Source organism: Thermobia domestica, chromosome 5 (genome assembly GCF_964235325.1).
Source record: "Thermobia domestica chromosome 5, izTheDome1.hap1.1, whole genome shotgun sequence".
Lineage (NCBI taxonomy): Eukaryota > Metazoa > Arthropoda > Insecta > Zygentoma > Lepismatidae > Thermobia > Thermobia domestica.
Window position 1 is genome coordinate 48,929,810 of NC_137458.1, and position 22,711 is coordinate 48,952,520.

At 34.2% G+C, this 22,711-nt stretch overlaps 1 protein-coding gene across 3 annotated transcripts in view; it reads left to right on the forward strand.

The window, feature by feature from the left end:
• Window positions 1–22,711, forward strand: part of trh (PAS domain-containing protein trachealess) — a 941,131-nt gene that overhangs the window by 226,866 nt on the left and 691,554 nt on the right. For all 3 annotated transcript variants that reach the window (XM_081758675.1, XM_081758674.1, XM_081758676.1), the window contains exon 2: window positions 4,468–4,500. In XM_081758675.1, the coding sequence (XP_081614801.1) occupies window positions 4,468–4,500 (33 nt within the window). The remainder of the gene's footprint in view (window positions 1–4,467; window positions 4,501–22,711) is intronic.

Sequence of the window (22,711 nt, forward strand, 5' to 3'; positions counted from 1 at the left end):
TAGAGAAGAAAAAAACGGGGACGTAACGAAGAGATAAGGAAAGTGTGTAGAATTTGTTTCTTAAGAAGAACTTTTATTGTAAGAAACATACTATGAAGTCTGGTGAAAGGAAAACAAAGGAGGTGAAGAAAAAGAGAAGTAACTCCTATATCAAGACTAGTGTTACCCACGGGACGAGATAAGATTTTCTCGTCTCGTTCTCGTAAATTTTGTAGAAATCTCGTCTCGATTCTCGGACTGTTCCTCGCCTCGTCTCATTTTGTAAATTTATGTATATACAAAATTTTTCAGCTGATTCTTTGCTTAGATTCATTTAGAAATTTATCAGAATTCTTAGCGTCACGAGAGCTAAGCAAAGAATCAGCTGAAAAATTTTGTACATAAATTTACAAATTGAGACGAGGCGAGAAACAGTCCGAGAATCGAGACGAGATTTCTACAAAATTTACGAGAACGAGACGAGAAAATCTTATCTCGTCTCTTGGGTAACACTAGTCTTGATATAGGAGTTACTTCTCTTCTTCTTCACCTCCTCTGTTTCCTTTCACCAGAGTTCATAGTATGTTTCTTACAATAAAAGTTCTTCTTAAGAGACAAATTCTACACACTTTCCTGATCTCTTCGTTACGTCCAGTTTTTTCTTCTATTCTCTACTACTACTACGAAGGTGTGATATAATAACATTTAAACCATATTTATTATTGGAGTAGCTATATTATGTAATGACTTGCGTATCTTTAAACGTTGATAAATGATCTTCATTGTGTTCGTACGATCACTTTATCAATTCGTAATTGTTTATACTATGAAACATATAACACTAGAAGATTGTTTGAGATCCAAGACTTGGGGTGAACTTGTATTGTTCACGACTGGACCGCGGTGGCTCAGTGATAGAGCGTTTACCTCTAGTGCATGGGATCCTTGGTTCGATCCCAGCTCGTGCCAAGTGAGCTTTGTGGTGGACCAACACTGTGTGCGTGGGTTTTCTCGGGGCTCTCCCGTTTCCTCCAAGTTCCTTCATTTCACCATTCCTTTCATTTCTCATCATCACCGTCTCCTTTAGCCTAGCCGGCATAATCGTGGGACGTAAAACTGACTCATGAGACTCGAGAAATTTCTCATCTCGAAAAACGAGACGAGAATTGTAATGGTTGTTCGTCTCATGTTAGAAGGTGATACTCGTGTTGTGAGCAACATTAATAAAGACGAAAAGGCTAGCATATAAATGCTTTGGAAATTTACTAATTTGCGGCAAATAACCTACACGTACTGGTAGAAATGTTACGATGATGATAATGATGATCTTAAAGACAGCTGCTAATCCTTCTTCTAAACATCTCTTTTTTGCGTAGATAAATAAATCAAAGAGTTTACATTCTGCGGATATTGGTGACACTTGCTCATCCGTTTTAAACGTCAAAGTAACAACTTTCCTTTGTAAAGTGAATGGTCATGAATTTTGCGACGTGTATTACTTGTGCCGTAATAGTATTAGTTTCTCTCTCGCAAAAGGATGTAGTTGAAATTTGATCGTGGAAAGAGAGACAACAACAACATCATATTTAAAAAAGACTTGTCCTAGTAAAACATCTGGGAACAAGAATGTTTCAGCATACGTTTTATAAGTGACTGTTACGAAGAAAGCTATGGAGGTATTAAAAAAAACCTCAGAAATATAAAACTGTATTATCTGTTAAGTTGCTTCTAGAAGATATAGGTCAACATCATAATTTTTGGAATACAACAGCAGTACGTCTTCGCATGAGCGTAAATGTCATGTAATGTCATTGTATAAATGCGTGTCATGACGACTTTGTGAGTGCTTAACTTTTTTATTTTTTTTTATTTTTATTATTTACTGCACATAGCTGCTTATGTAGTCATTGCAACCTGCACTGCTACTGTACAGTAGTAAATTTTCTGGAAGAATATATGTACACACACACACACACACAGAGAGAGAGAGAGAGAGTAACTGAGGGTTTATGGAAGAGGAGGAGAGATTCTGTACTGTAGTCTTTACCGTAATCGTCGAAACTATTTCTATGCAGTCAGTGCCTGACATCGTAACATAAAAATTTTCTGATAAGAGTTGTCAAAATATTGCAATTGAAAAAAAAAATCAATTTGTAGGCTTGCCAGAATTTTTTTTTTCAGATATTCCTTCATTATTTAATTTTAATGAATATAACTATATGTTTATTAAACGTAAACGATTCGTCAACTTGCGAGAGCTTGTGTTAAGCTTCAATACAATGACAGATCTACGTGGTGTTGTCGAAACCTGCTTGTCAAATGAGAAACGTCAATGCGGAAAGGGAGTTATGAACCATTTAATTGTCCATGTATTCCACAATTTCATCCCACTGGTTCAATAAAATTCTCAAGAGTTCTACGAGAAGAACCCGTTCCACAGAATTCTCAATTACTTGTGATTGGAGACGAAACTTTTTTGATCATGCGATATGTTCGAAATGTTAGAAAAATTTTTAAAAATGCGTATATGTTTCAGGAAACCTCAAACATTGCGTTTCGGAGCCAGAAATATATTTATTTTATAGCGAATTTTGGCGAAATTCGGCATTACTTGCGATAAATGCGAATGAAAACGAAATTTAAAAAAATACAAGAGATGTTTTAGCTGTTGTATATATAACGTATATATAAGATTGTACGGTTATCCTGTATCTCATAGTGTCTGATGAAGCCAAAGAGTTAATTGGTGAAACTGTAACACATATTTAATTTTTAATGAAAATATATGGTTTTACTCAGCAAACAATTAGTGTGTACGAAAATGTGGTGTTCTTATTAATTATTGCTAATAATAATTAAAAAGCGCATTTCCAATATTATTTAACTTTAAAAATATTGCATTTACGACAAAGTTCTGCGAGTTATTTCATAAAGATGTAGACATCAACAAAACTGAAATGTGGTTTAAATCCTTGATTGTGTTTTGTGGTGAAAATGTAAGGTTATTGAAGTTCTCAACAGTAAGGATAAGGAAGTTGACATTTTATCATTGTCAAACAGTTTAAAAGTTAACCACAGGTCTTTTACTGTCAGCTCGTTGCTTTCAATATGGTTGCCAGTCTCGAGTGTTGATGCCGAAAGTTCCTTTTCCAAGTATAATGTGATTGTTACTGACAGAACAAACTTAAATGAAGAATTAGTAATGTTTTGCTGAATGTTATCCTTCAACTAAGGATGACGTTAGAGGAAGTGTTTTAAATTTTTGCATTAATTTCTATATTTCAGTGAATACATTAGCTAGAATGTGCACCTAACCAAGGTATGTTCTCATTTTTGTATTAGATATATATCTTGCCACCAAAAATATACTGTTTACAAGTTTTATAATTTTAAAAAAAACTTGTGCTACATTTAAAAAATAAATGCGAAAATTGTGATAATTAATGCTGCAAAATATCAAAATTGTCGCGAAAAAGTTTCGTCCCTACCTATGATGAAATGATGTGAATTTTAGGAGGCCTCATATTTTTGAAAATGTTCCAGGTGAAATGTGAGTGCAATCAGGGTCGGATTAACCCATCTGCAGGCACAGGGCTAGAAAAAAAATAGTACGTGGCCCTTACTGATTTCACCTAATATATTTATGCAAAAATACAGTAGGAAAGTTAAGGGAATACACGTAGTCCTGCATCAACTATACCAAACTTTCCAAATGCTTAAAAAATAATACTCACAAAGTTTCCCTATTATATAAATGTAATTAAAAAACATGAGGACCTCAAACATTTCTTTCTCTAGCTTTCGCCCTAGTGAACTCCACGCATGCAGAGTTTATAGACAGACGCAATTTATTGACAAAGGAACATAGCCCATTGTGCATGCACACAGTGTCAATTTTTCTGCTGGATTAGGACTGGGTACTCTATAATTAAATGAGACTGCAGAACACTTCTATTCAACGAGAAAATATGAATTACGATCTTCTTTTCTAAAACTGATTTTTGTTAATTTATTAAGACGGTGGATGTAACAAATGAAGAAACTTGTTTCATATTTTTAGTCATATTATCTTATGATAATGATTGTATCTTGAATGATTCTTTTTAGACAAGCAGTTGAGATTTTGATCAGAGTGGAGGCCCCGTCCACCTGAAGGCTCTAAGCCCTCTCCTTAATCCGGCCCTGGGTGCAATATGTTCAATGTGATGTGTGGACTTTTGAAGAGGGAGAGAGAAAGAGAAAAATGATATCTTCAGGGATATTTTTCTTCTCCCCAGATCCGGTATATCGCATAGTGATCACGGTATCATATTTATCGTGGTCGGAGATCGCCTGATTGTTATAAGAAAAACACGGTAAAAGTTATTGTGGTTGTACAGTAATACTGTTTGTTGGGAATTATCACAAGTAATATACTGACTATTAATTTGAAACAATTGTTACTATGTAATAATAAGTTTTGTTATAATATTTTTTGTCTTTTTGTAGGTATCGGGAGGAGGCCCTGTGCTGGACAGAAAGGTACAGTAGGACTTCTAATTTTTTACTTGCAATTTTTCTTCAGAAGTAGGTCCTGTTTCTGGAATTATCTTCATTCGTGTTAAAATGAAGCTGATTTTCTTTTAGAAAACCATTTTAAAATCGGTCGGTTCGTTTGAAAGTTATTGGGGTAGAAAAAATTATTTGAATTAATAAGTTTTTCCCGAGTCAACTTCCTGCCAATGACCTCTGTTGTTGTATAAGTGACATCATTTGACAGTCAACCAATCAAATTGAACTATTGTCTTTGGCGGGAAGTTAAAAAGTCTTGCAGTGTCGTTAACTTTTGGATTTTCCTCTAAATTTGAAGGGGACATTTTGGAGGGTACGCTAGGGGAAATTCCTGAAGGTAGTTTCTGCATTGTTTTGCTATTTGAAATTTCTTTTCAACCCCATATATCATTGAGGTTATGAGATGTTTAGGGTCGAACGCGGGACACACATACAGAAAGTATATGCATTCGTCACTTGGCCACGAGGAAATGCACCGCTGATTGCGTTTTGTCTTAAAAGAAAGCTATATGTACACCGATAACCTAGCAGTTCTATTTCAATAAATTACCTTGTATTGCCGTATAATATCCTTGTTCTTCAATATCAACTATAGGTACAACGCTGAATAATTGCTAATGAGATTAATTTTCGTTCATTCTATTAAATTACTGGTTATTTTCGTAATGAATTACATGAATGGAATATTTATAATAGAAATGAATCATAACAATCAGTTTACACAGTAATGTAATCACATATTTTTCCTTCTTCTTTCCGACTACTATGTCAAAACTAATGCACTTTGATCACCAAGTATGAGGAAGTATCAAAAAGTTCATGCAGTCACTTAGTCTGTCGTCAAGGTGATGCTTTCCGTTTTCTGGGACTGTGAAGGGATCATCCCGACAGATTACCTCTCACAGTGGCAAACTATTACTAGTACCTATTATTCCCATCTCCTGACTAAGTTACGACAGGAACTGAAGAAGAAACGTGAAACGTCGTGGATCGATCACAAAAGGGTGCTGCTATTGACAAACAATGTACCAGCTCATTCTGCCGATGCATCCATGATGAAGGTAGTGAAATTAGATATGAAATATTGCGCCACCTTCATAATCACCGGCCCTAGCACCACGTGACTTCCACTCACACTTTTACAAAAGAACCGCTGGAAAAAAGTGTCGCTAAGTGCGGTGTATCAGAGTTGTCTAGAGTGGATTTTTTCTTCATGATTGCACGAAGTTTTTGATACCCCCTCGTATGTAATCGTCGTATGTGTGATCGGGTAGTTCCTCGGTAGTTTAGTGGGTAACCCACAGTTGGAGCAGTCACTTCATAACATTAGTAACTCTGTTTGTCTCTCTGCAAGCAACGTCTCGCTGTGTTTTGGAGAAAATATAGTTCTTCCCGACAAATTCCAGACAAAACACAATCCACTAATGATATTCTGACGATGTTCTTTTGATATTTTTTTTTAAAAATTAGAACATTTCTAGAATGTTCTACGAATATTTGTGCTGTGAAATATTTTACGTACCCATTGAAATTATCCTGTTTGACGTATGTGAACTACAACTTTTGTCCCCTCCCTTTCATCTTGAAAAAAGTTATGAAATAAAAAAATATGTAAAATATCACGTTCAGAAATAACTGGACTTACAGAGTGGATATTAGTTATAGGCAATTTATATGGTGATACCATAGATGATGTATGGATGAGTTTGTAGTTAATCATGCATTGAAATGGAAAAAGATGGGGCGTATTCATATGCTATCTAAAAATGTTAAACTAGCAAAACATAATATACGTGCCAAACAGATTAAGATTTACGAAAGACGGTGGATGCACAGCAACGATACCAAAAGGTCTTGACTTTAAAACGTTTTAACAAGTTTCGGTTTTGTTTCTTTCCGGATTTTTGTTGTTGTTGTTCTTCAAAAATACAATTTTATTCAAAACTCTCTCCACATTAAGTCATCCAAATATAATGATAATATTATTTTATCTTCTTTCAAAGAAAAAAAAAGAAAAAAGAAAAAGAAAAAGAAAGAAAGAAAAAATAATTTTGATTAATGATGAGGACTCATGCAAGCGGTGGTGTACAAGGGCTATTAAAAGCAGTTATCTTCATCTAGAGGATCTGCCAAAAATTATCATGCGACTTTGCTCACACAATTCAAGCATTAATCTTTGTGTGTACTTCTAACAACAATGTCCAATAGGCTATAACAGCAATAACAACAAAGAAAAAATTATAGTAAGGGTAAGAATGGGGGGGGGGGAGAGATCAACCAGTTTTTTTTAAAGAGGGGAGGCAGTGTTGCGTGGAGGAAAAAAAAAGAATGTTAGAATCTTCCTTTTTTTGGTGTTTTATTATTATTATTTCCTCACTGGCTACCTTGTTGTTGTTCCATTTTCTCATCTCTTATTTTCAACCGTCTAGTTAAACTGGTGCATACTATTAAATAATAATAATAACAATAACAATAAACAAAAGAAAAAAAACTTTGAAGAAACTCTGGTCTTTCATTAATCATAATTATAAACGGAGCCCTTGTACGTAAATTTCGTGTGGCGGGAGGAACAGGAAAAAAAATCGAGGCTAGCAATGCTTATATGCAAACTTCTTTAGTACCTGCTTCTTTTGGTGCTGGATGATTTTCTTGGGCAGAAGTTGCTTCGGAAAGAAAGATCCAGTGATACCATCTTTTGATATCAACGACCATTTTCCCCCTTTATATGCAGTCAAACTTGGGTAGTCAGATTTAAATTATAAAACAAAAGCGGCTTTCTTCATTGTTTTGAAGCCCTATGATTTGATTTGGTGATTATCAGTGGCATACGCAAATGGGGGTTTCAGGTGTTAACTCCCTCCTCTTAACAAAATATTATAAAAAATGAGCATTTATCGTATTAAGATATGTAACAAAAAATGCTGAGGTGATATAAACATAGGATCTTGACCCCCTCTCCTCGTAATTTTGTGTATGCCACTGGGTGACATCATTCACTCCAATGAGCATTTTAGACTTTTTGTTTTATTTGTTAATATACAATCCATTTTTGGTACATTAAATTTCTACTTGAAATGTACGATGTCATAATTGTTTGAATTCATGTACGGAGCCCCAGTTAGTGAAACTTTTCTCCAGAAACCTTTTGTTCGGGAAGGACAAAATAAACATATGAGCGAAAATTCTAATTAATATTATCGTAAGAATGTGTATTCAGGCATTCTCATGTGCTAATTTTTTTTAATGAAAAAGTATTTTGAAAAGACCACAGTAGGATAGTCCGTAGAACATTTCTGACTAATAACATTGTACCCAATTGCAAAAAGTTCGGGAAACATATATATATATATATATATATATATATATATATATATATATATACACCGTTATTATTTTAATTTTTTAATAAGAAGAACACTTAGGGTAGGGCCATGAACTAAGAAGCAATTTCTTCAAAATCAGAGATTATACCCGGAAGTTTAACGGAATAAATTCTATTTTAAATTTCACAGAATAAATCCTGTTTAAACACTTTGCACGTATTGCGTATACATATTTTTTTTAAAGTGCAGAGTAATTATATTCACACTCAGAAGCAAGTCTATCTGTACAAAATCATACAATGGCATCCCTACCAATAAACAGGGCTCCCTCTCGACTATGGAAATAGCGTAGGCGCTTTTGGACGCGGTAGACTCGGTTTCGACTTCTGGTGGAACCTCACGTGGTTCGGATTCCACGTTAACTTGTAGGTCGACGTCTCATATAGCGTCGCTGCTGAACGGGAAGCTAAACTAAAATCAACTAACAACTAACTTAACAATAAATAGTTTCTGCGTCACTTAACCCACAACTTCCAAAGCATTTGGTCATGAGCATCTTGTCAACTTTTTGCATTGAGATAGAATAATACGATAAAAGGATAACTATTGGAATATTCTGCATGGTTGTGTTTACAAACACCAAGAATATGCTTCTATTTACAAACATCAGCGATGTACGACAGAGACAAGAGTGACACCTCTGGTCACATGATGACAAGAGGACAGCAGCACCACCACCTCATCTCGAATACCTATATAACCGAAAGAATTCCAAGGAAAGACATCAGTCGGCGACATCATCACCCTTCCTCTAGCTTGCTTTGGAGCTCTAGGAAAAACCTATCCCAAAGCTTCTTGTTCGCTTTGCAACTCTAGGCTTTCCATTTGGCCTCTTAGCTTGCTCAGAGCTATGTTGGACATCCTAACTTCAGTCACCTAGCTTGCTTCGCAGCTCTGTGGCTCTTAACCCCCTCATTGCTTACACGGAGTATTGGGGATCCTAAAATCCACTCCACCTAGCTTGCTTCAACTAGGAGATCCTGCCCTAGGTTGCTTGGACCTTGGGTCATCTCTCTTTTCCCTGTATTAGAGAATTTAAATCATAGTAATATTTTTGTATTATAGTATTTATAGTGGATTTTGTAATAAAAGTTTTCGGACTGTAATTTGCTCTACTTACGATGCTCTACCAACACCTGCACAAGTTGAACTTTACAATATTTTTCGTCATAAATCACATAATAATGCATTGAAGATTCTAGGGTATTCACATATATTTCGGGAGCCCCTTGCTCCTGTCCTGATCAATTTTTATAAACAATTCACATCTTTGTTAAGTATAACTTTTCATGTAATTACATTTAATATTTTAACTGGTTTATTCACCAACGGCACAAAATTACTTCGTAGAAATAAAGGGAATAAAGATAAATAAATCAGTTAATTTATTGACAGTTTGATTTAGTGATAAGTAACATGTACTAGCTAGCAACAATGATTTCGCTTAAGCAGCATCCCTCAGGATGGGTGTATAGCTATTATTTGACTATCATGGACCGGTGATGGATGAGACAGTCCTTGTGCATCAAATTCATCACATTTGATGAGCGCCAAAGTGAGCCTGGAAGAAACTGCTTTCGCACATATATTAACCGACACTCCTATCGAGTAGAGTTATTTGCTGAGAATTTATAGCCCCAAAACCTAAGATTAACACTACTGGATTTTCTCTTCTGCCTGCGAACACAAGAGCGGGCATTCTTTTTTAATTAACTGAACGAAGATACATTGTGGATAAGTAGCTAGGTTGCTGAAATTTCCCCGCTATGATAATACAAGCACTCTCGTTACTCAACTTGTTACGATGTTAACTCGCCGATTAATACAGTTTTTTTATTATATAAAATATTTGAGAAAAAAGTATAACCATATTTTAATTGGATGTAATTTAAAATAAAGGTTTTCAATACATAAACTCAGATGCAAACGATAAAATTTTCAATTCCTTTTTCTTTTCTTTTTTAAATTTAATATTTGAAGTCCCAAATATGGTAACACACGTCGAATGTCAAATTAGATGCAAAATAGACTCCGCGTCACCATGAGAATTTTATATATATATATTACTCTTCGGAGTGTGTCACAGTTAGGAGAAGGCGTCATTATCATCATGATCATTGATATTCTGCCATTATTGGCAGGTCACTTGCTGCAACTGAGAAACTTCCATGCTACACGATCTTCCGCTAACCTCTTTGCCTTCACGTACGATTTTTCTGTTTTGATATCGTCCACTAATTGTCGTCTCCTTCGCCCTCTCCTTCTCTTTCCTGCCTCCATACTCTCTAGCACGTCCGCCATGATACCAGTTCCTTCTTAGCCAATGTCCCGACCAGTTTCTCTTCCTCTTCTTAATATCTTATTTTTTCACCATTTCTAACACACTCTCATTCGTTTTCTTCTCGGCCCAGGTAATCCTCTCCATTCTTTTCCATACCCATATTTCAAAAGCTTCTAACAACAATAAATATGATCTGTAACTTAACAGTCTTATTATTATTATTATTATTATTTACATAAACCGTACATAAATAGATAATCCGCTTCAAGGGAATATGAACTATCAATTACTATTGGTGTTGTCCTGTGTAGCGTAGTTGCTAACGCTTTTGCCTTTGGTGCGAGCGGTCCCGAATTCAATTACCGGTTTGCTAAAAAGATGTTATATAGCTTTTTCAGGCCAGCCATTGTAAGTGAGCTTTATTCAAATGGGTTTTCCTTATTCATACCAGGCAAATGCCGAAATGGTTCCTAGCATACAGGTCGTACACTGCTTCCTTCCTCTTTCCCCTTCTGTGGATAGTATGCTATCTGAGGGACGTCATTCCCTGTACGTGACGGGCTGTAAAGCTATAGATAGGGGTAATGGCTAGAACTATAGGCTATGTAAATAAATAAAATAAGTTACTATTGATAACGAACGATATTATTTTTTAGCGTCAAAAAGTATGTTTTTCTGGATTTTCTCGGAAACTACGCATTAGAATTTAACCTTAAGCGTGTAATTTTGTTCAGTTTGATGTGATCTATAGTTTGATTTAGGTCTCATCTTTTCACAATTTTATAGTTAAACGAATAATCTCATTAACCATACTATATGTGTCATCTTGCTTCTGTTATAATGAAACAGCTTGACAAGGCTTTACTTCAATCTCAGTTTAATCTTAGAAGGTAGTATGGTTTTAATGCAATTTATAGAAAAATATTTTTTTCTTCATTTTCCTTCCACTTGCCTTTTACTTCAATTTGTCCAATAATTACCCATGTCAAGAGTGTTCATCGCGTAGAGTTATCTGCTCCCGTGGTTCATGATACTTTCAAGCGTTTTCAGTGGTTTTGATCGCACATATCTTTATTTCCCATCATGGTGAAACCTTCATTACATAATAAATGATATACGCGTACTTTATTCCGGATTCGATTGTGATCAAAATGTGTTTCTATACATGCAAGTTCCGGAGTTTTATACAAAAAAATTTCGCTACCTGGTTCACATATTTTCAACTATTTTCTTCTAAAATTTCAATGACAAACTTTGCATTATAATGGACATCTCTGAATTAGCACTAGAAAATTATATTATCTTCTACTGTTTTCAGAGTTCTTTTCTAATTGTCTTTTTCACACAACAAATTTTTCTTCTTTCTTTTTTTCTTTTAAATATATTTAGTATTATTAGCTATGTTTTCTGTTGTTGGAACCTAATCTTACAGCTGAAACTCCATGCATTCCCATATTAATTAGAGTGCTTTGAAATTTTGTACAGATGCGCAAATCCGATAACAATGCAATATTTTCCCATAATTTTCGCCCTCACTTATCGATTTACCATGAAATTAATTTTAAAAATAATTATTTAATTGTTAAGCTCCTGATCCTTATACAACCTATGTTATCTCGGAAGTTTAGCTGGTTGCAGACAACTAGGCGTTCTGTTGACTTCATATCAACAAGTTTGAGCATTTTCCTGTTCGTAATAAGGGGAAAGAGGTTGTTTGCCCATGCCAGATAGTAGTTAGGTTAATAAGTTTGTTGTTTCTTCTTTTGATATTTTAAATTCAGGGAATTTCATTGTAATTTTATGTACTATAGTGTGCCTCAGAGGCCACATTTTAGCCGTCCTATTTTACTGTTGCTTGAGGACATCGAAGCAAATGAGTACGGAGTCAAAACTAGGTGGCACTGGTGGTGGTGTTTGTTACGAGAGTAATTGGGTCTTTCACGTAAATAAAAAAAAATATATACTGATTTATGATCATCCAATCGAGTAACAATAGGGATGGACCGGCGGTGAGATGACCACACATACAAACCTCAGATATAAACCTTTGAAACACTTATGAACTCTATTGGACGGAAATGTGTGATAGATGACACAGAAATCTAGAACCTAGTTACATTTAGTGACTTTGTTAAAAATATGGACTGATGTTTCACCCACCAAAATAACGGAAGTTTTCGACTGAATGCTCGACAGGGTGAAGGCCTTTGGAAATCTAGATATTGGCTCCAGCTGAAGTATAGAGCTAGTAAAATAAATACGTCTCTAGGGGAAAATAAATATCAGCAGCATAGTCGGCAAGTGCTTTTTTTTTGGATGGGGGGGGGGAGTCATTACTTTTTCAGGAGGACGGGGTTTTACATACTAAAAACAAATCAAAAGACTTGTTTCAGAATATGAAAGCATTAACAATACCGTACATACTTACCCCTACTGTACATACAAATTATGAGCATTATTATTGTATTTGCAGTTTGTTACCTAAGTCAAATATGAGTATAAATTGTATGTAAAGTTAAAATCATAAATTGTATGAAATGCACAAAATAAACTATTAATAAAGAGAGAAGAAGTCCATTTATTTGATCTTGCGTTTATGTGGCTTAAAATGGTAATTTAAAAAAAAAAGAAAGAAAAAATAAGATCAATATCAAGGCAGTGTTAGCAGTAAATTCGGAACTGCGTGCATCCAATTACACAAATGAAAGTATCCAAATGAATCGTTGATGTGTTTCATGTTAAAAAAAAAAATCTTTATATTCTATTCTGAACATTCTTTACTTGCAGTTTTGCAGTTTAGTTTCGCTAATACAAACCCGTATGAAATGTATATCTCCTGATGCTTTTCCATGTTGGCACTCGCCATAAATGTTGATTCGATTTTCAGTGCCCAGAAGAAATAACTACGTATATAAGTTGACGGGTTAGATGATAATAATAATAATAATAATAATAATAATAATAATAATAATAATAATAATAATAATAATAATAATAATATAATAGTAATACTGAATCAACGTACTGTACTAATCATACAACCTGATTTTTGTGCGTAGGTTTCCCTAGAAATTCGATGACCTGAAGTTATTATGGATTTTATCTGAAAGTTTAAAACCTACCGAAATTAGTGAATCCTTTTCTCCCTGTATCTTCATCTTCCACCCTATGTAAAATTTAATCGAACAATAAGTTACAAAACTAACTAAAAATTTGGAATTTAGTAACAAAAATTCAGGGTAGCGTAGAAGACATATTTGATAATATAATTTGGGATTTAAATTAGTTTTCTGGATTCTTTAACATTATTTATATACATATCAACACATCTGTTAACATACGTTGTAGTTAGTTGTCGTGATATAGGATATTTTTGAATATTGCTACTCTTATCAGGATGCGATACTTACAGTATGAAATTGAAAAAAAAAATATTTCAGTTTATTGCCCTATAATTATGTCGTTTTGGCTAAAGGAACAATTGATGGAATGATATTGTGGGAAGGAAACGGAAGTAGTACGAGAAAACTCACGAACACTATGTTGCCCACCACAAAACTACTTGGGCGGGGCTCAAACCAGGGATCCCACTCACCAGAAGTAAGCACTCTATCATTGAGCCACAGTGCCCACCCATGAAACCATTACTTACTTGAACAAAGTAAGTACAGATTTGAAGGAAATTCAAATTGGGTCCGATTTGGAACGAATCTATACGGTGCATTACAACAAGAAATGACACCTTGATGTCACAGTGATCATGTTACAGTTTTCTACTGGAGATAACGTGCTCATTTGTTCAGGGTCGGATCCAGGACCGACTTCTGGGGGGGGGGGGGCGGTGGGCTGTCATACTGCTACTTTCAAGGGTTTTAAACGTTGGGATGGGTTTTATTTATATATATAAAATAAGAAAGTTTCCTCTTCTGTAAGGGGGCGATCGCCCCCCTCCTGGATCCGCCCCTGCATTTGTTGTATGTTAAAAAGTAAAATGGGGCATAGTTTGTTTAATAACCAAGTTATCGTTTCGGTTTTCATTTTATTTCTTTCTTTTGTTTTTCTTTCTTTTTGATTCTCTTTTAAACTTACATTTTTGTGACTTATGCTCTGTTGAAGTGTAAATGTTAGAAGTAAATCGTATTATACAATAGTTCCAAAAGAAGGTACTTGCTATTATAATGAACATCCGTATATATATAAAAAAAAATCATGAGATGAAGGATTGTCACACTTTATTTGCTACTTGAATTGAGAAAGGAATCTGTCTGTTTTTGCGATGAGAAAATTCTGTCACTCAGGCCAGGAGAGGAGACGAGAAGAATTTGAAAGATCCGAGATAATTCTGCCACTTAATTGGAGGGTGCCACGAGACCCATCCGTCTTGTTTGAACGCTGGAAACAGGTTCCAGCTGCCCAGCAGACTGCCACCTGCCCACACGGGTGGAGCGAACCACTTTCTGAGTTTTTTTCTTTTAATACTTTACAATATAGAAAGGGAAAAAAGACATCTTTGGCCTTGGGTCATTAGGCCACTGTTTAACGCATGGTGTATGTACGGTAGGAGGAGGGAACTAAACCTGAAATAAATCTGACTAGTTATTTCCTAACTTAAATTCTACAATTTTAATAGCTTTTAACAAAAAGAAATGTCTAAACACGTGACATACCAATCGGAACATCATTGTGATGAACAAAATGGTATGGATTAGCTTAAATCCTTATGTGTAGTTTTCGAGAAAAATAGAGAAAACGAAGTTTTTAATAACCGCACCATCCATTAAGATAATAATGGAAATGAAATATTTCAGTTTCAACGTCATACGATTATGTCCTTTAGGCTAAGGGAGACGATGATTAAGAGGCTCTATCACTGCGAAATTAAAAGACTGCTAATTTTATAGTAATTATGTGATATCTTCAAATAGATAAAAAGATAATCGAAATGTGGAACAAGACCTCCCTAGACAATGTTATTTTGCATGAGGTACCGTTATCACGAGTCACCTAGTAGCTTTCCGTTTGCAGTTATTTAGAAACGCGAAAATAAATGCCGATTTTCTAAACGGTTGGAAATCGAAAGCAGATAAGTGAGTCGTGAGAACGGTATCTCACGTAAAATAATGTTGTCTTGGGAGGTCTTGTTCCACTTTTCGATTATATTTAATCTATTTGAAGATAATCACATAATTACTGTAAAATTAGCGGTATTTTAATTTTGCAGTGATAGCGGCTCTTAAGGCAACAGAATGATTGTGGAAGAATTTGTGAAATGAGAAAGCGTGAGGAATTGGGAGTACCCCGAGAAAACCCACGGACACAATGTTGTCCACCACAAACTTACTTGGCCGGGGATCGAACGAGGGATTACACGTTCCAGAGGTAACTACTCTGCCACCGAGTCACCGTGCCCCCTATTTATTAAGATGAAAATCATACTAAAGTGTGTATATCCTGATCAGGCTTATCGTGATGGCATTAGCAAGATGACAGCCAAAAATCTGTTACCCAAAATTATGGACTAACCAGCAGTGGCCCTACAACATTACAAAAATGAAGTTAATACAACACATACAAATCCACATTAACAGGTATATAGTTTATTGTATCTTCTTTTAACGGTACAAATTCTGATTTTTTTTTTTTTTTTTTTTGAAACGTTAATATACACTAAGATACAGTCGTTATCAGCTTTCTGTGCAGTCCGTCTCGCTTTCTTACAAAATTCACCACGTGGCAACGCTGCAGAAACCTCTGGCTAGTGTCTGCAGCAAGTAGTCATATCGGTTGTAAGTATTCACTTTTGCTACGGCGTAACAATGTAGAAACGGTGCTAGCAGGCAGCTCTAGTAGTCTTTGAGTTTATCGGATTCTATGAGAATGGATCAAGAATCAAAGTATTTTTCTTCCTTTTCTCCGGAAGTAGAAGTAAAAAACAGAGTAAATGGAAGTTATAAGAGTAATGACCTAGCAACAAATTATTTACGGGGTATCTGTAAATCGAGTGAGAATAGGTTACGAAGAATTTTTTCTTTATTTTTGCGAGCATTTTTGTGACAGAGTAGAGTGATTACAGAGGGTTTGTTTGTAAACCTAAAGTCAGAGTAATAACTGTGGGTTTAAGGTTAAACAATAAAGGGCCTCATTCTATATCAACCTTCAGAAAATTTGCAGACCGCAAGACAACTCAAACAATTTTTATAAAGATTTGTTCGTTAGTTAGCTGATTAAGAGTTTTGCCCCCTTTCAGGAGTGAGCAGCTGGGACAAACTTGATTTTATCTTCTTTTTAAAGTAGGACACTAACGTGATTTTTTTCTATCAAAATATTGAAGAAGGGTAACTGCTCCACGCAGTGCAACGTTTCTTATCGGAAAAACGTAATTTTTAAGATGGGTTACTAAAATATGCTGTCATATACCCAGATAATTAGTCCGCTTTCTTTTGATATATGTAGTTTAATTCCAATGGGGTCTACTGAATTTTCAATTTTGTCTCAAAATTATGTAGTAATTCAATCCAGATCTCTGTGTTAACAGTTTGACATCGTGCGAGCATATATTTGATACTATTAAAATACTTGTTGAAATACGCGTTTTCGTGTGTATAAACAGCACTTTCCCTACTACTGTGGTACGGCTTATACGCGGGGATGTTAGCAAATATATTTTCGGGTAAAACAATAACGTGTGTACTGAGACATGTTCCATCATTGTTGAGATTATATAGTCTCAATTCCTGTGCAACTGAATGCCATCAGTTATGTGGTAGCAGTTGTTGATTCTTAACCTCTTTTGTGAGTTCCTTCGTGGCTAAGCGGATAGTGTACGTGATTTTGCCGTGGGAAACCCGGATTCGATTCCCGGTGAGAGCACATGTGATTCGGATTCCACGTAACCAGTAGATCCATGTCTTATATAGCCTCATTGCTGAATGAGACGCTAAACTGAAATCACCACCAGGTTTAACCTCTTTTGTGCTAAAAACAAAGTTATGTACGAGTATAGAAATAATGCGATGTAGAACAAAATATTGTTTTATTTATTTATTTATTATTATAATGCGAATATTTGCTCCACCCATTTTGCGGTTTAACACGTAAGTGGATTGCAGTGAAACTGACTGACGTGTCATGATACATAGATTGACAGATGGAGTTCTTCTGGTTGGTTTCCACTGAGTTGATTTGGACAAGTAGTTGTTGTAATCTGCCATATCACCATTACAAGACATCGTGTATATATATATATCCTTTCCTTTTTATTCATTCATACACTCCTTTTGTTTATCCTTTCATCTTTTTATTGCACACAACAAAGAAGAATACACACAACAATCGTTTCTGTTTGGATAGATGTTTGTATCTAAGTGTCACAGCAAGAGAGACATGCTTTATTGCGTTCTGTTAAAGAACACAATGCTATTTAATGACAAATCCATTTTGTTGCACTGGAGCAAAAGTCCTAAATATATGCCTACTACCTACAGAAACCCGTGTGATTGTAACATAATCAGCTTACAGGTTACGGATTAAAACACAATTGTGCTTGACAACCACGGTTGCAAGGTACGTTTACAGAAAAACGAGATGCATTAAGAGTACATTACATCACACTTGTCTTCAAAGATAACAATCCTGCTTTCTCTCTATTTTTTCTTTCTTTCTTGCTTTCTTTCTTTACTTTGTCTTGGTTTCCTAATCAACCTTTTTCATAATGTCATTCATCCCATGACCTAGGATAAATTAACATTTATATCAATTTTCTTTATGAGATTTATTTTTAATGGTTCACTAAAAGTATTGTGCCGTAACTTTAGAAGGTTTTGTGCACCGTAATCGTGAGCTGCATTTTTCGTCATGACGTCCTCTTCTTCTCTTCCCTTATTTTACTTCCGCCATATCTTTTACTACATCCTTCCGCTGTATCATTTTACTTCCAGAATGTCTTTTACTACCGTACTTATCTTCGCCATATCACTTCACTTTGACCATATCTTATGCTGCCCCAACGTGTGTGACGTGTGTGCATAACCAAGGAGACTACTTTTATGAATACTAAGGGATTAATGTTTCGGATTTTAAAAATCTAAAAATGTATTTTTGTCACCAAAAGTTCGATACGTTTTGAACACACCTCGTAAATCTCAAATGGATAATATTCGAAGAAACTTGAAAAAGAAAAAGAAACTAGATGAATAGAAATAAAATACAGAATAGAAGAAATATACAGTTTCTTTTTTAAAAAAAGGGAAAAAAGATAAATAATAAAGAACCTGAAAGCATTAGATATTACAAAACCAATATTTTTTCGTTTACAATCCAATCTTAAAACAGACAACTTGAACTGCTGGAGTATATGACAAGTACACTTATCTTAATTAGGTGATTTATATTGAAACGAGTTTCTGTATTTCTTCCAATTAAAAAAAAAAAAGAAGACAAAATAGGACAAGAATGATTTTTTTGGTATTATTTTACCACATACATAATGCAAAAATCATGTATGTAGAGAGGTAAAAGAAATGAAAAATATGATCTGTTATATTATGGACATCAGATTGCTAAAACGCATTGGCCTTATCAACTATTATGATCACGCAGATTTAACAAACTTGAAAGAAAGCAAAAGAAACTCATGTAGTCTACAAATTAGCTGCTGAGATAGTTAATTAATTTATTAATTATTTTAAAACAAACTTCCTGAGAACCTCTTTTGTGTTAAAATAATAATAATAAAAAAAATTACTCGGATAATATAATGAACAAGACCACCTGTTGAAATCTGTTAACAGGACAGACAGCAATTCTTGTTTACATGACCTCAACATTAGCAATTATCACCATCTGTGTTTGACCTTGACCTTAAGATATTCGTTGCTACTTGCCCACCGTGGTGAAAACGATGAAGACTGTAGAAAAAAAAAGTATCGCAATTAAGAAACCAGAACACGTAAAAGCGCGTTTAACAATGTAGCTTTTTTTTTTTATTTAATACGATACAATTTCATGGCGTGTGGTAAACTAACTGGTCTTCTTTATAGTAAAGACTCTTATATGACTTTTTTTAATTTTTATTTTTATGTTTTGTGATTATGTCTAACAACAAAGGAATTTGAGAAAGGAACCCGAAAGAAATAATGAAAAAAAAAAAAAAATTGGCAAATTATTCGGATGTTCCCAAGAGTGTTATATTTCCTTTATATAGAAGCAACTATGGTGTGAGACTACAGTTTTGTTTTCTAGAAGAAAAAAAGATTTTAAAGAAAAAAACTTGAAATTTCGTGTCAAACTAGTATTAGTCAATTCAATGGACAATGAAGACAAAAAAACAAAAAAACAAAAAAAAAAAAAAAAAAAAAAAAAAGAGAGAGAGAGAGAAAGAAGAGTTACTTGTTGCTTAATACTGATTACTCTCCAATTACAACAAGTAATGATAGGGCGATGATACACTTGGATCTCCTGCTGATCATCCTGACACCTGCTTGTAAAAAACAGACACTAAAAGAAATAAAGGAGTTACGTTTTTTAAATTTCTCTTAACTGTAGCATAATAAATGGCGTATGAGAATGTTAGGAGTCGTAGTTGCTTATTTCTCTTCAATATTATTATTATTATTATTATTATTATTATTATTATTAATAATAATAATAATAATAATAATAATAATAATAATAATAATAATAATAATAATAATACATAATGTAGTTGACTGCTTTTCATTGAAAGCACTATAATAATAAATAGCATATCTTTTTTTTTATCAAACTATTTTTCTGAATCACCACCAGGGATACCAATCGTGCAATGTTCGTCACTAAAACTTTATCAGCTAGACGAAAGACGAGACATTTGAATTTATTTGCAAATTTTAAAGATTGTACAAAAATTGTATGATTTTGTATCTGATTTATTGGACTTATTTGTTTTTATAGAAAACTATGTGATTTTATATTATAAACATTATTTCTTTTATATAAAAATGTATTTTATAAACTTTGTTTTCTCACAAAAGTATAATATTTTCTATTTTTGTTTTTAATATTTCTATACAATATTAATATTTCTATACAAAACATCTGATTTTATACACTATTTGCTTTTATACAAAAATTTATTATTGTATATAAAAGTGACTTCATTTCATTTGAACCACCCGACCAATCTCGATCAAATTTTCAACATAGATGAGGTTCGGGCCTGAGATAATCTTTATTATTTCACTTTGACGCTGCAACTTAGTTGAGGGGGACGGATATATATTTAAAAATAATAAAAAAAATGACCGATATTAGTGTCGAATCTATAGTTTTCGGGGTCGCTTTGATGAACAGTGACACTTCCGATGCCGTTTAAATCGAAATTCGGCCTCGCAATTTGGGTTTGGGGGAGGGAGGAAGATATATAAAAATGATCGAAAATGGCCGATAATTATGTCGAACCTATGATTTTCGGGGTTGCTGAGATGAACAGTGACACTTCCAATGCTGTTTAAATTCAAATTTAGTCCTTTATGGCAAAACGGATACTATTCTCTCCGTGCGAAGAACGGGTATTTTGCTAGTACTTTTTATAATTATTTTTTTATTAAAAAAATGTATGATCTTATACACTTCATTTATTTTTATGGAAAAATTGTGACTATACGCTACTTGTTTTTATGCAAAGATTATTATTTTATACATTTATTTGTTTTTTATATAAAGATGTATGATTTTCTTAACTTCATAAAAAATATTATTTTATACACTTTTATATATTTTTATGCGAAATTTAAGATTTTGTAAACAATTTGGTTGTATGAGACTTTCCCCTCCCTTCCACAAAACGTCCATGTTTTAGAATCCTTGTCTCTACTTGGAAATGACTGCTGTATAACCTAACTATTAAGCTAAGAAAACCTTTTACAATGTATTGGTCTTCCGGATTCGATCGTCACCTTTTTGCTTCAAAGTGTCCAGACCACTCTATCACTTATATCCTCTAAACGGATTAAAAAAAAAAAGAAAAGAAAAGAAAAGAAAAAGATGGTTTAAGATCTGGGTGTAAAGTAGTGTAAAAAGGCATCCAAATATTTGGTGTGCGAGTAATTATATTCAAATATTCTTTTTGCGGACATTTGATTATCCGAATATTCGTGTTCAAAAATTTGAATAATTATTTGTTATAGGAATATTGTTCACATAATTATTTGAATCACCAATTTTATTTGAATTTTCGAAGAATATATTGTTCAAATATTGCAATAATAAATTATCGGAGTTTTATATCATTAAACGTCCAGTTTTTTTAAAGCGTGTTAATGAATTATCGGAGTTTTAATAGTACTAACGTCGAGTTTTTTTTAAACAAAAAACGTATTAATGAATTATCAGTGTGTTAATAGTAGGCTACTAACGTCGAGTTTTTTTTTTTTTTAAGAAAAACGTTTTAATGAATTATCAGAGTTTTAATAGTACTAACGTAGAGCTCTTTTAAAAACGTGTCTCTACAATTCATGAATACGTTTCCTATGTAAATAAGAGAAGCATCAGTATTCTCGCATGTTGTAAGTATACTGAGCCAAGAAGAGCAGGAAATTGAGTAATGGTCCCAGGATTACTGTGCGTTCCCATCTACATACCGTGGGTTGATTTCCCTCTAGTAGCTGTGAACTCGTTCTATTGAAGTCTCTGCATATGCAAGGATATATCCAGTTTCTAATCTAAAAAAAGAATGAAGAAGAATATGATTATCAATTCACTTAATGTTAGAATATATTTATAACGTCTGTGGATCAGTACTATATCCTGTATAGCTCCCTCATGGCTATATGGTTAGCATATACGCATTTGGTCGGTGCGAGATCTCATGTGGTCCGGATCCTACGTTAAGCTTTAGGTCCATATCTCATATAGACTCGCTGCTGAAGGGAACGCTAAGCTAAAATCCAACTATCCTGCTGTATTATGTAAGAAATTAGATAAATATTGTTGTCTTAAAAGAAAACCATTAACAAATACTGTATGTTTTCCTATTAAAAAAAAAAAAGAAAGAAACAAAGATTGATTCAAGCAAATCTTCATAATACATATACAGGATCACGCAAGAAAATGTTAACATTAAATGGGGGTTTACTCACGTGAAATTACAAGGCAACGATTTGGTTACGTGGTTTCAATTCGGCACCCATCGCGCTCAATGCACTTATGGAGTTTATCCATTGTTGATTGTATGGAGTTTATCCATTGTTGATTGTATGGCCCTCTAGGCCATTTGGGCAGAGATTGCTGCAATGACCTGAGTGATGCGGTGCATCAGGTCGTCCAAGTTGCTAGGTTTGCTGGCATACACAAGATCCTTGACAATACTGCTGATGTGGAATGTTGCTTCGTTAAAAAAAAACATAAACACAATGTCCGGCTCCATGCACACCATTTCCAAGATAATTTGTGCAGCATTCACACGTGCTTGCTTGTCCGCGTTAGTGAGACATTGTGCAATGTGCCAGTGGTATGACTTCATTCCTAAATCACGGTGTAA